We start from the raw sequence: 14,402 nt of genomic DNA on the forward strand, positions 1-14,402 counted from the left end.
AACAGCTTTGTACTTCAGCCCGGAATAACTCTTTTCTCCCACGTTTCTCCTTCTTGGCTGGCTCAGATGTGCAGCCACCAGCTGTTTGCTAGGATTGTTCCTTCTTGCTCCCTCCCCTCCAAATTCTTCAGGACATTATTTTCTTGAAGGTTTTCTCAATAAGAATTTAATCAAATAAAACAAAAACACAGCAACCCGCCGCTTCTTGGACAGGGTTTGATGTGTAAATATGTAAAGAAGGAGTGTTTTGAAAATGCAGTCAGCTACCTCCTGGGGACTCGAGTCCTGCAATGAGCCAAGGCGACTCCACAAGGGAGATATGTGCTCCTGCAAGATTAAATTCCAGCTGCAGCGGGAGCATGGCTGAGCAGAGGCACAGCTAAGCTGCTTCTTAAAGAGACATTTGTTGAATAGCAGCCTGATTCTCCTCCAGGCCAGGCAGCCCTGGCACAGATTCATGTCAGCCAGGTCCAGTGCCACCCTGCAGCTCTGCGAGTCATTTCGCTCCTTCATGCCTCGGTGGAGCTGGGACGATGGATACCTCTGCAGATGCTCATCACTTTTATGGCCATGTCAAACTTTGGGAGGAAATAGCTCCTCAGATTTTCCTCATTAGCATGGAGTGAAATGCCTTGCACATGCAGTGCGCGCTTTATGTCAGAACTACTGTGGTTGCTGCGTATGAGCTCCTGTCCTGCAGGGCTCAAGCAGATAACTTCTTATCTTGTTCTTAAAGGGTTCTTTTCTTCTGCCGTTATTATTGAACAAAATACACCACAAAAATTAATATAGTGCAATCTGATGGCTGAGTCCTGCTGCTATTTATTCTTTGTTTGTGAACAGCAATTCACAACAATGTTAACTTGAAAATTCCTCCACGCCTCATTTGAATTCACAGCGATGGGTTTGTCACAGCACGCTGACTGCCAGTTATCCTGTCTGTGATGCTCAGGAACATTAACGATGTATTATTTTGAAGAGACTCACAGGAGAGGGGGCTGTATGCTTGCTTATAATTTCTTCAATGCAGTGTCCCCTTGCAGAAAAAAACCACATTTGAATGACGTTTCTCTTCTCATTCAGAAGTCTGTTTAAATCATTTTCTTATCTTCTTGTTAATAATATAGATTAGAACTTACTTCCACAGATGCCGCTCTGAAATGTAACAGAATGGCTCTGGCTTTTAGGGAGCAATGCTGTTACTGCAAAGAAATGTGACTTCTCAATAACTGGGAGCTGGTTCATGGTTATGTACTCAGCATGAGGCTTATCGGGTGTTGAATCACTACTGGCTCCACCTTTTAAACATGACGCAAAACTGATGCTCCTACCACTGTGTTCGCTTGCAAGCACGAGCATTTTGTCCATCAAGTCTGTTAATCCCTGCGTTCAAATTCCAGCTTCAGTAATTGCAGACTGCCTATGGTTTTAAGCAGAGACATTAATCACCCCTCCCAGCTCAGAGGTGGTTGTTTCATTGATGGGCGAGGTAATTCCTGCATAAAAGAGCTAGAAAGTGTTTTGGTCTCCTTATACATGTCTAAGTGTCTGCTGCGAGTCCAAGCAATTCAATCCATTGACGTGCGATACCAGGATATCAGTCACGATGACTGGAGATAAAATGTCAAGTCATTTGTTGAGGAGTTAAGGGAAAAATGCAAATCTGCATTCAGTTTCAAGCTTCAGAGGGTTTTTTTGAAAGTAAAGCAAATGATGCCCAGTTCTGAAAAATCAGTCCCTTTACTGTCACTGGAAACACAACAATAAAGGCTGTTTGCTGCTGTTGGATAAGCCCCAAGAGCAAAATTTGCCTTTTTTTGGTCTCTATCCACATGCATCTCAGCAAGACGACCCTCTCCTGTGCTGAGTGCTTCACATACAGCGTGTCAGGTTAGTGCTGCGGAGACCCAGCAACGGCAAGAGATCAGCTGGCTGTTTTGTGTCAGTCCTGTCTGCAGCCAGCCCAAATGTCCTCACTGTTTGCAGCCTTCAGCTGAAACCCAACAGCACTCTTTGGCAGATATTTTCCTTTGCTTGCTCTCATTTCTGGGATGACCTTCTTTACCAGAAGAAAAACACTCGCTATTTATTTTTCCTGTGCTTGACTATGCAGCACCTTCTCCAGTCGGTAACATCCCTGCAGCTGCTGGGCTTTGCAGACCCTTGAGAAATGGTGGTTTTGCAATTAAATAATGATTCCTGATTGAAGTCTCTGTGGGGCCGATGTCTCAGAAGGGCTGACAATGAGCACCACGCACTGTGTGCGACAGACGGAATTCCACGTACTTGTACATACAATCCAGATGAAAGGCTTGTTCTGCACTTGAGAGCATGAGATGATTTAATCCTGAAATAGCATCTTGCTGATGCAAACAAGGTCTGTTTGTTTTTTAGATGCCTATTTGGGGAATAGCTGCTCTTCAAGTAAACATTCTCTTTGGCGTGCAAACACCAATATTTACCTTGACAAGATAGTTTATTATCATTGTTAATTTTCTCTTCCTTTGAATGTTTCCGGCCTCTTAACATGACAGCAAACCCATTGTATGGATAAACAATCTCAACTGCAGCTTAACACGTTCCTTCTCATCAGCTGAGCTGCAGTACCTGACCACAAGCATGTTCTTACCTCACTCCACTCCTAAATGACACATTAGTTTATGTCACGTTGAAGGTGTTTTAAGCTATCGTATCTTATTTAGCATTTTTAATAGGCCAAATGTGCTTAAGTGCCAAGTTCTCCATTTGTTAGACATTATTCCTTTGTGAAAGGTGAAGTGAGAAAAACACAAATGCTGGAAGTTCCATGCTGCAACAGAATGTAAGTATACAAGAGGACAATTGAGAATATTTTTAAGTGTAAAGAGGATAAAGAGAAAAGAATTCACCACACAAAAGCAAGCAAACCTCTCTCAATAACTTCATCTCACTGACCAAGTGAACTTTGGGATATACAAAGGGAAGCAGAGCTGACTTTTGCCGGACTGCTACTTGGTCTCATGATTCAATCTCTCTTGCCAAATTCAAAGGATTAAAAGAGGCAGTGGATGTGCAAAGAGACAAAGTGGCTCTGTCTTCCATTATCCCAGCAAAATGCGATTCCAATATCTACTTTTCCTCTATGCCAAGTGAAGCTGCTTCAGTGCACACCACCGTCTACTACAGTTTCCCCTGATTCCCCTGAAAATGAACCTGTCTCTCAAGTGGTCCCAGCACATAAATGACAATGCGAAAAATACCGACTTAGAAAGTATTTCTGTAGCAGGATGGTGGAGAGACATGAAAGACAGGGTAGCTTATCTAGTTCCTTCCGTCAGCCCTATTGGGACTTTTCCTGTCCCAACAGGATGCTCCAGTGCTTTGCCCAAGCTGGTTTTTAATCTCAAGGGATAAAACTTCCATCACTTCTCTTGAGAAACTCTGTCCCTAGCTCCAAGACCTCACTACTAGATATCCTCCCAAACTGCTATTAAAATTTAAGTCCTGTTCAGTTTGTTCACTTTCAAGCCATTTCTTCTTCCCTCTGCAGAGACACTGTCCTGACACAAAGCTGCTGCGGGCTGTTTGCAAGGTGCAATATCTCAGTGGAAAGTGACTTTAGATGTCCTAGTTCCCAACTAACTCTTCGTACAAGCTCTCTATTCTGTTGCTTTTATTTAACATGTGGTGAAATGAGGTGGATCTTCAGTGGTTCCTAAATAAGGTGATCCACGCACAGCGCTGTATCAGCTACTCTCTGGAAATGTCACCCGTTCCTGCTGACCAGTAAAGCAGAATCACACATCATTATAAACATCAAGTCCTTACCTGTCACTACAAGCTGCATGGTGAGGTTCTTATACAGGCCGTATTTTGCATTGCTCAAGACGATGGTGTAGTTTCCAGCATGCTTTGGTCTCACATCTCTTATGCCAAGTCTGTACTTCATCGGGTCCGGCTCATAGCAAGTGTGGTTATCTTTGATCAGTTTGCCATCTTTGTACCTGTTGTGAAAGTCCCACCAATGCTCAGCATGTGCACGAAAGCGTGTTAGCCTGCAGAAAACCCAACTGTTACCCCAATTAGAGTGGGTAAAGAGCCGTCCTTCAGAAACAGCAAGGGAAACACAGATCTGTCATCGCTGCTTGAATTGGACATCCGTTCCTTTTATCCTTCCACACTAAAACTGAGTAGCACCAGAAGTGCTATGGGATGGCTCATCCAGCAAACAGGAAAAATATATTTTAATGGATCTGGATGAACAGTGCCTTTTGCATGACAAATGTACATCTAGATGCTCCCAAATTACACTGGGTGTGCAACACTAAGTGCAGGAAATCACAGGTTAGCCAAAATTTATTTCATTGGTCTGGAAACAAGATATTCATTAAGCAGAAACGTCTTGCAGTGTGTATATATGACTCCTTACTGTTTCTGAAAAAGCTGAAGTCTGTGATGTGGAGAACTTACAGTCAAAGGGAAGATCAGAGAGGAAATCACGATCTTGACTCCTCACTCACTAAGGGTCGGATAGCAGAGCCTGCACGAGCGGACTCCAGTGCTAATCCAACATGCAGATTTGGGTTATGAATATGAAACAGGCCAGACTTTGCCACACACAGAGCTTCAGGCTGGGTGGAAGGAAAAGCTGGGGCATGTGTCCTACTGCCTGAGAATGCTCGAAACCTCCTTTACAGTAGTTTAAACAACTGTACTGCGAGACCTCCAACATCAACAGCTGCAGCTCTGGACGCGCAGGGCAGGCAGCTCTGGTGGTCCCGCGGCAGCTCCACGCTGAGCCCCGGAACAAAGCCTTGGCAGCGACAAGGGAGACGGTCCCCACTTCGACTCATAAAACACTTCCATCTCTTCAGTAACAATTACAAATATGTCCTGGCGGCACTGATTTCACTGCTCTGACTGAATATTAGAGAATTTGGTGTTACTCCGCTGCTAAAAAGAATGCAGCAAACATCCCTGAGCAATGAATGTGCAGGTGCCTTTTTTGCCTGGACAGGCAAACCCCTGCCAGCTGTTGGATGGGATTTCATACAGTGTAAGGTGTTGGATGGGGTTGTTATAGACCCCCTGTAGAATAAAGCATAGAAAAAATAGCAAGAGAGGTGACAAGCGGTGAAAGAGTAAAGAGAGAAATTAATATCTCCTGGGGTTGCTGACGTGTTTTCCCTCCTATGAAGCTGGTCCATTACAGTCCTGGTGGAGCCTTTAGTTTGCTTGAGAGGATTCACTGCATTGTGTGCAAGGGTCTGACATTGCTGGTGGTACAGTGTTGGAGAAAATCACTTAAAAGTTATGCAGAGAAACAATTTCTCATGTTGAGAGTGTGTCCTGCAGCTTTCTATTATGCACTGCCTCCTTGCAGCCTGGCCACCACTAATGGTGGTGAACTGGCAACCCTTCCCCTGTAGCTTTCTACGTGAATCTTCCAAACAGTTCTGTGCCCAGGGTCAATGAAACCCCTGTTTCTCTTGTACGGACCTTTTCTGCGCAACTAGGAGAGAAAAATAACATGTGGAAGAGGTGTGGTGTGGCCAGCTTCACAGAGCATATGTCAGTGCAGGAAGGAGTTGCGTCTCCTTGACTGAACTAGAGACCACGGCCACCAGCATTCCCAGCTCCCATCTTTTATTTGTGTGGTAAGGAACAGTGAACATGTATTCTAGACAGGAGCCCAAAAGAAAGTCACGTATTCCTGGTTTTGCTCAAGATGATGGTACTCACCAGGTGACGCTTGGACGAGGGAAGGCGTCCACCTTCGCAGCTAGTTTCAGTGACTTATGTCCGGATGTAATCTCGTAGTAAGGTCCTTTCTTATGTGAAACTGTAAGGAAAGGTTTTTCTGGAAAGAGAAATGAACAGGAGGATAAGTAATGCCACGGTACAGTGCTCACATCTTTGAACTGCATCATGTCCACCTTGGATTTTTTGCAATACGGATGTGCAGAAGCTGCAGACACCCAAAGGGAAAGACGAGATGTAACCGCAGATCCCCTGCAATGCTCGGCCACAGCCAGCAGGCTCTATCTCCCGATGAAGGGCTTTATATTTAAAGCAGAGAACATGCCTCTGCACTGCCCCTGGAGCAGTGTGTAGAGATGCCTGCTGTCTCTCTTGTCCATGTAAATGCCAGGAGGCCAGATTTTCCAGGGCATCAGCAACCATACATGGTGCCAGCTTTTGCAAAGCAGTTCAGCTCCTGTTAATCCATGTCTGCAGACACCTCTCAGTCCTGAAAACACAGCGCTGGGTACCAACTCTCTCATAGATTGATTAGAGATTATAGATGGTTAATGGTTGCTTAGTTGGCATTCTTCCTAATGCCATTTGTATATTAACAGATTTAATAATTGGGCATTATCCTTTAAGTGTAAAACCTTGGTTTTTGGGTATTCTGGTGTAGCTGCAGAACTTACCGTACACTGTAATGGTGACGTTGGCCTCCAGCCTTGTGATGTTGAACGTTTTGCATACATAGAGGCCTGCGTCCTGCGTGCTGACATTTTCAATTGTCAGGCTGCTGCGAACTTCATACACCGTGCCACTCTGGTCTATTGTTCTTCTAGGATAAGGGTGCTGGAAGTAAAAAAAAAGGGGTTCAAAAAGCAGCATGAACCAGATCATTTTGTTCATCCTTTCAAAGTTTGTCAGTGGAGCAGTGATTCATATCAAAATTACCATATCTCCCCCTCACTGAAATAAAGAATACAAAAGGCAGATCAGCAGGAAGAGTTCTTGTGTGAGCTTTCATTATCAAGTCTAATGAGAGAGAGGAACGGAGGGGAGCTGTGGCACTTCCCTGCTGAAATCTGGGCAGGTAAATCACGGGCCGCAGCACAGACCAGCCCAGGGCTCTCAGTGCACAACTGCTGTTGTGCTTTGCTTTTTCTGCTGGTTTGGGGGTTTGGATTTTGGTTTTGGTCACAGTCGGTATTTTTCCATCTTAAAAACCTCCTGCTTTCTAAAAGAAATATATTATGACAGAAATAGAATATATTATGACAGCCAAGTGCCAATGCAAATTCCTAAAGAATTTTAGGAAACATTATTATTGCTTCTGGTTGTGTTTTTGATCCCAGAGATTTGGCCAAGAAATTTTACACTCGTAATGTTAGAAATGTAAGGAGCGTTCATAGAAAAACAGCTCTGCTCTATCACATGGAGTTCAAGAAGCGAAACTGAGTAACACCGTATTGCTTGCACTTCTAGAAATTCTACGTTATATTTTCTGTAGTTTCTTCACCAAAATAAAATCAGACATTCTTTCTTTAAGTGAACAAAACAGGCCAAAAAATACTAATTTTTTAGGAATCACATTTTACACCTTTCCAAGAGGCTCAGATCCTTCTTTGAAATGTATATTTTGCTGAACTAAAAAGAAAAATAAGCAATCATTTTAATTCCCAGCATCAAATAGAACCATGAGTAGTATCTCAGATAAATGAACTGATTTGGGAAATATCCCTTCTTCCCTCTTCTTTTCTTTAGGAGAACTAAAAGGTTTTAGAACATCAAAGCAAACGCTCAGTCTCTATGTTTCTACTTCAAATTCGGCTGGTTTATATTGCATTCCACAGAAAGCTCAAGAACCTACACTTGGAATTTAAATTTCATTCTTTGGTGGAGATTTCGGACACAATTGGCTTTGTTTCACTTTTTCATCCCTAATAAATGCCAAGATGGATGAGCAGCTTGACAACTCACAAGCTTCACCGCTGCTTTTGAGACTTGCACCTGTGAACCATCCCCTCCTGGCTTTTCTTGCAAGCATATCTATAGCCTAAGATTTGCAGTTTCATTTGCAGGTTCGAGACGGTCAGATACGTTTTTCATCCGAACTAAAAATACAATCCATTTTAGGCTTACAAATGGCTGGCTGTATTTCAGAATCAGTAGTACTTAGGGTTTACTCAGCCCTTGGAACAGATTTTCTTTTGGGTAGGGGGAGACTGCATGAGAGCAAATTCAGAATTCTCATCAACTCACTCTCCCATTAGGACACGTCCAGATGAACTCAATGCGCCCGTTGATGAAGGTTTCTGCTCTGCATTCCAGATTGAGCGTTTCTCCCACCAGCAGTTTTTTGGGAGTTGCTTTCAGTTCCAGGTTCTGTACTCTGCTCTCTGAAAGGAAAAATGTAAAGGTATCAGCACGCAGCATTCTCCACATTAATGACATCTAAGATGAAATCCTCGCTCCAATTGCCTCTCCAATGTCCACTCCTTTCAGTTTCCAAAACACCTCAACTCTTTGTGTCATTTCTGTGGAAACTGTAGGAAATGTCCACAGAATGGAAGCATTAGGTCAGCTGTATAAATGCCTGAACATCAGCTGATCAGACTAAGCTGATCCTTCTGCGTGCCTCAGCATTTGCGTATCTGCAAGAGGATTCATTTCTGTAAAACACAAAACACGATTTCCTGGCCCTCTGATGAGCAGCCACCTTTTCTTCCTGAAAGGGATCTCCAAATCTTTGTCTTATACATTTATTGATACCTTAAATATATCGGCTCTGGAATAAGCCACATCACGTTTATGGTGCCCCAGACCACTGTACAGTAATACATGGTAGAGTAAGATATTCCCTGTGTCTTTTGGGGAGGGATGACCTAATGGGTTTTTTAGCTTTGCATTCATGATTCTAGTAAAAAATAATTACTCCGACAATAAAGAAAAAGAGAGATTTACAGGGGTTTCATTTGGCTGCCAGATAACTGTACAAGCCCGTTGTTTAAAGCTGAGTGCTAATTGTATAGAAGGATGTCGTGATCTAATGGGAATGAAGTCACAAGAAACTTTCCTCTGTCGAAAAAATAATGTATGAGGAGAAAACAAAGGAGAAATAAATCGTAATTGGCTTCATATAAACCCACAGCACTCAAAAATTTAATGTTTAGTTGCTTCAAATTAAGATTTGCATTTTGAGCTGAAGCTCAACTGTAAATACGAGGCAAAGGGTATAGTAAATCACCACGTGAAACTATATAAAAAAGCAAAGATTTTAATTCGCAGGTTAATGAGGTTTTTATACCCTGATCTTGTGTGTTTAATGTCCAGAAGCAAAAAGAGAGCTACTGTTCGGTTTATCTCAGACCAGCAGTTGTTTTAACGTAGACATATCCCAACCCAAGCAAACAAAGTCTTGGTGGGGTTTGAATAAAACACTCCTGTTTATACCACCTCAACACTTGGTAATTTTTCAAAACCAGGAGTGGATCAAATCCAAGTTCTATCGAATGGGAAAATATCAAGACAATTAAATTAAACAGTATTCCCTGAAAATAAAACAAACAGTTTCAGAACAAATATGAGACCTTGGTACTTATTGTAAAACTGTTCTTTAAGCTTCAATGATTGTTTGCTGCTACCCTTATCCACAATCATGCTGAATAAAGCTATAGCTAAATGGAAAGTTAAATATATTCACAAGGTATTAATATCTACATCTTATTATTTGCAGGAAAAAAGGAGAAGAATGAGTTTGCTTTTAGCATTCCATCTTGGACTTGCTGCAGACACGTAGCAATGAGCTATCTCCAATATAATCGAGGCTAACCAAGAAGTAATGCCCAGGAGCTGAGCTATGGAGTAGGAACATTATGGCCGTTCCTCGGCGCGCAGCAGCCGCTCACCCAGTCTCTGTGCCATGTAGTAGGAGGTGAAGACGCTTCCACTGACATTGGCCGTGCAGGTGAGTACTCCAGAGTACACGAAAGAATGCGAGGGGATGACAAATCCTTTCTTGGGGTCCCACACCATTCTCTTGAAGTTCATCTCCACGGAAGAAGGATACTGAGAGAAAACAGACAGAGAAGAGGCTTGTGAGACGTTCCCTTTCCACCACAGAGGCAGCCAGCCAAGGCTGTTCTGCTGTGGATATTTGGGTAGATATTTGACCTTTTGGAGTGGCTGGTGGTCTCGTTCCACTCATATCTAAAGCAACATGAACATAAGCAAATAGAAAAGCCCCGCCTAAGGTATGACTGTCTTTGAAATCCAAAACTTGGACATCATAACTGGGGCTTTTGATTCAGTTGCTCCAGTCTCCTCAGATCTTAGGCGAGATACTATGCTACCCATTGTAGGTCCCATTTCCCTCATCTCTTTACTGGGAATAATTATACCTATCTTATATGAATTTTGTGAGGTAAGTAGCTACCACGTGTTTTCCTGGGATCTCACAGTACTTTAAAAATACGTGTGAATTTAGATCCCAAAAACTCAGAATTATTCATGTCACTAACTCAGCTGATAAGCTATGTTCTGTGGCTAGTCATCAGATCCTCTCTGTATCACAGAAAGGAACAAGACACTTTCAGAGCAGGCTGTTGATTTCCACTGGGCACTGAGGCAGCCTCAGTGACTTAACGTGGGAAATCATAGGATGGTAGAAATAAGGGGACTTAGAGATGGTTTTTGTCCTAAAGTCGTAAGCGCTTGTAATTTTCTGAGACTCTCAAAAAAACTACCTGCAAGTTCTGCTGATGAGGAAGAAGTGAGGATACGAAAGGCAAATGTGGAAAATAAACTGGACTAAAAATTCATTTAATAAGAGTGAACCCTCTGCATGTCCTTGGACAGCAGCAATGTCAAGCAGGTTAGCTTTTGCTGGTGGGAATACTTAGCTTATTATCGTTATTACCACACAGCAAAATCATCTATTTGCTAGAGCAAATCCATTGGCTGAAGAATGAAGGATTTGGGGAAAGCCTATAGTTACTGCATGTTAACTAACTTCATTTGCACAGTTCTTCTCCCTCCTTTTTATCGTATACTGGCCCCTCAAAGGTGAGGCAAGTTGATGTTTTCCTTGTCAGAGCCACCTCTTTGTAGCTTTGGGAGCTGCACTAGGGACTGCAAGTGGGAACTTCCCCAGTGATGTAACAGTTTTGCTCTTATTCCTGTTGTTACACAGCATGCGATTTATTTTTCTGTCTCTGAACAAACAGTACTTTTGTATGGCAGAGCGGTTTAAATAGGATTCAGTTTAAATTATACTCCTGTTGTGAAGAAATTTCAGCTCCAGGCTTTGAGAGCTGATGCTCATACCTCTCCTGTGAATACAGAGTTGATCAGGTTGGCATTGTTTTAGGTTGCTTTTTATTATATATTCAGCAGAGATCAAAGACAAAGTAATTTTGGCTGTGGGGCAGTGACTGGTGATGTGGCTGTGGGGAAGGAGGCACAGCGAGACAGCTGCCTGCGTTTGGAACAGCACTTCTGACAGCAGTGGGAAACATGGATTTCATGTAAATACTTTTGTGTTCAGAACCGTTAGGAAAATTCAGGAAAATTACAGAAGGTGATGTGAGAGCTGATGTTTAATCACGCTTTAACACCCATGGAGGGCAAAGCTGTAGGTGGCATCATGCACACTGACCCAGCTCAGGGACGGAGCAGATCGGACAAAACTGAAAATGCTTTCTTTTCCCCAAAATTAAAATAATGTTAAGCAAAATTTAAAGTTTGAATTACATGTCTTAGCATGGGTTTATTAATAACAAAAATGATACGTAGAGTTTGCTCAGATCTGTTTAGTATTAGCAAGAGGTACCTTTCCCCATACATATTTAAAGGCCAGAGAGTGCAATGATTTTAAAGTATAATGGTAACATAAGGAACTTAATTTAAGGTGGAAAAAAGTACATTTGCTACAAGAATAATAAAATGTGATAAAGCTGAATTTCATGGTTTGGCAGCTCTGCTCCCTGATGGCTAAGGGAAGGGAAAGAAAAAACAACCCTACTCAGGAGGCCCTTTTCAACACTACACACATATTAAACATCTTCATAAAATATTCAAAAATATATATTTAAACAATCAAACAAGAAGCGTCAACGCTGCTTGAAGGAAATCACAGTGGCTTTCCTCCCTTTGAAGTGCGTTGTCTATTGGAGATTAAATTTGGAAGAAGAGGATGTTCTAAATCTGTCTGATGGCCTTGTTCACCTCTCCTCCCCCGTGCTCACCTCCCGCCCGCTTCCTCCTCGCACGGGAAGCCGCCACCTCGGCTCCACACGACGCTATGAGATTCCCAGACAGGGCAAAACAAGCGGTGACTTTCCGTAGATGGAGCCGGGACCGGCAGCTCCCAAAGCCAACAGACACCTCCCAAAGCCAACAGCCGCCTCCCAAAGCGCGTCCCCCCGAGATGCTCCCAGCCCCGGGAGCTGGCGCTCAACATCTACATCCCTGCCCTGCAGCCCAGGGGAAACAACCTTGCGGGGACAATATTCTTTGCAATTCAAAAGGGAGATTTCTGTGGAGATTTCATTCCAGCAGCAGCTTGCAGCAAGTTAAAGGGCTTCAGTTTGTATTTGAAGAAATTACCAGGAGAGAATGTCGCTGGCAAGCAGGGAGAGCAGGGCTGCCTATAAATAAGGGGATAAATGTGCAGGTCTGCTCGGTGGAGGTTCTAAGGCCACATTCTCCCAGGCAGTCAGCAATAGGACAAGGGGCCATGGGCTTCAACTCTGCCAGGGGAAATTGAGGCTGGAGATTAGAAAGCAATTCTTTGCAGAGAGAGTGGTCAGGCATTGGAACGGCTGCCCAGGAAGGTGCTGGACTCACCAGCCCTGGAGGTTTTTAAACTGAGATTGGACATGGCACTTAGTGCCATATCTAGTCAATGGACTGGAGTTGGACCAAGGGTTGGACTGGATGATCTCTGAGGTCTTTTCCAACCCAGTCAATTCTGTGATTCTGTGATTTAGGCTCATGTGACTGTGCTGAAGTCAACAGCGATACGCCAGCAATGAATTTGGTTGAAGTAGACTTAAATAAGATGGGGATGTTTCATTTTGATAGCCAAGGAGGAGAAGGTGATAACACTTCTCCAGGCTGAAGTGATAAGCCTTATTCCCTGCCTTTTAATCCCTACTGACAAAACTTAAAAATAGAGATCTGCTAAAGCAATAAGGCTCGTTCTGTCCCTCTGCACGTCTACTGGAAATGTGCCATTGCTCTCAGCAGGAGCCCGAGCGCTGTCTCGGGCCTCCGTGATTCCTTGTCCTGTCTCCCAGGAGAAGGAGACATCCAACAACTGAGACATCTGAGAGGAGCAGAGGTCCTCAGACCCCTCTGCCCGCACGACATCGGCCGATCCGCGTGTGCTCCGCTCTCACACAGTTCTAAATTCTAAAGTGCTTCAAATAAGTGACTAGATCTCCATCGACTGAGGAAGCCCCAAGACCTTAAATTTCCACTTTTATTATACAAAATGGCCTTGGCCTCCACAGAGCATTCTGAAACCTTGACATTCAGATGTAGCTGCTGCTGAAGGGGTGGATGCTGTGGCCATTTACTTCTGAGGCTGAAACTTGGTTTAAATTTATGAAATAAAGCAGAAATAGGCAGCTGCTCTAAGGAGATTCAAGGTATAAAAGAGATACATTTTCATGAGGATATCTAACAGCCCGGTGTTACATGAGGAATTTTGAAGAAAAATAGTGTTGTCATCTATCTTTGCCAATTTATGGAGGAATATCAAGCCAAAACATAAGAAAAATATGTGATAAACTCAGCTTAATCCCCAAAACACTCTTGTAAACCATTCGGTGGTAACAGCCTGCAAGAGTAGGACTGTGCTTCTGGATTTTCAGTGTCTTTGCTATTTTTTTTTCTGAAACTTATGCAGCTTCATGCATTTTATTTGGTATTTTTAGCCACTGAGTTGGCAGCACAGACCTCTGAATTGATTGAGTTTCTCTGCAACAGCCACTTACCTGGGTAAGCTTAGGTTTGATATCTGGCGAGGTAACTCGGCAGGGGACAACAACTGTCTTCTTATCGTCTAAAATGTAGATTATTTCAGGATGTTCCGGGTGAATCTCCACAAATGGATTTCTGTAGTCTGCAGGGAAAAGGACATTGATTTGTAAAAGTGCTCCTTTACTGATCAATGCCCAGAAGGGCACTGTAATCAGAGTAGTTGAAACCCACTCTAGCGTGTGACAAGACATCCATTCCCATCTTGCTTGTTTGCAAATGCCAGTGTCATCTAGGGATTAAAGCCAAGGACCAAGAATTGGAATATTTTACCAGTTTGCAGTGTCACCTGGTAAAAACTCATGTTGTTATCCACCCCCCATCTGTAAAAATAACACATCAGCTCCACAGGCCTTCATGGCACCTGAGTTGGTTCTTTCCCTCAATGCTCTGACTTTCTTTCATAGGTGATGTTGTACCGCAGCACTCCTGAATTCCACACAGCACAAGTGCAGAAAGCATGTGAAAACGGAGTCTAGACCCATCATATTTTAAGCCAGGCATAAATAATCTGTTTAACCTAACAGGGAATTAACCTGATCATGTTCTTGGGGTTCTGTGGGATTTTCTGCAGATCTGCCACGATAAATCAGACTGGACATACATATACAATAGAAATAAATAAAAATCTGAGGTAG

At 43.2% G+C, this 14,402-nt stretch overlaps 1 protein-coding gene across 1 annotated transcript in view; it reads right to left on the bottom strand.

Moving 5' to 3' along the window:
• Nucleotides 1-14,402, bottom strand: part of LOC308045343 (vascular endothelial growth factor receptor kdr-like) — a gene marked incomplete at both ends in the record, with an annotated part of 124,908 nt that overhangs the window by 59,993 nt on the left and 50,513 nt on the right. The window contains 6 exons of the mRNA XM_080352581.1: nucleotides 3,808-3,983; nucleotides 5,722-5,839; nucleotides 6,414-6,573; nucleotides 7,984-8,120; nucleotides 9,630-9,789; nucleotides 13,722-13,849. Of these exons, the coding sequence (XP_080208707.1) occupies nucleotides 3,808-3,983; nucleotides 5,722-5,839; nucleotides 6,414-6,573; nucleotides 7,984-8,120; nucleotides 9,630-9,789; nucleotides 13,722-13,849 (879 nt within the window). The remainder of the gene's footprint in view (nucleotides 1-3,807; nucleotides 3,984-5,721; nucleotides 5,840-6,413; nucleotides 6,574-7,983; nucleotides 8,121-9,629; nucleotides 9,790-13,721; nucleotides 13,850-14,402) is intronic.

The sequence above is a fragment of the Nesoenas mayeri genome, assembly GCF_963082525.1.
Source record: "Nesoenas mayeri genome assembly, chromosome: 13".
Classification (NCBI taxonomy): Eukaryota; Metazoa; Chordata; class Aves; order Columbiformes; family Columbidae; genus Nesoenas; species Nesoenas mayeri.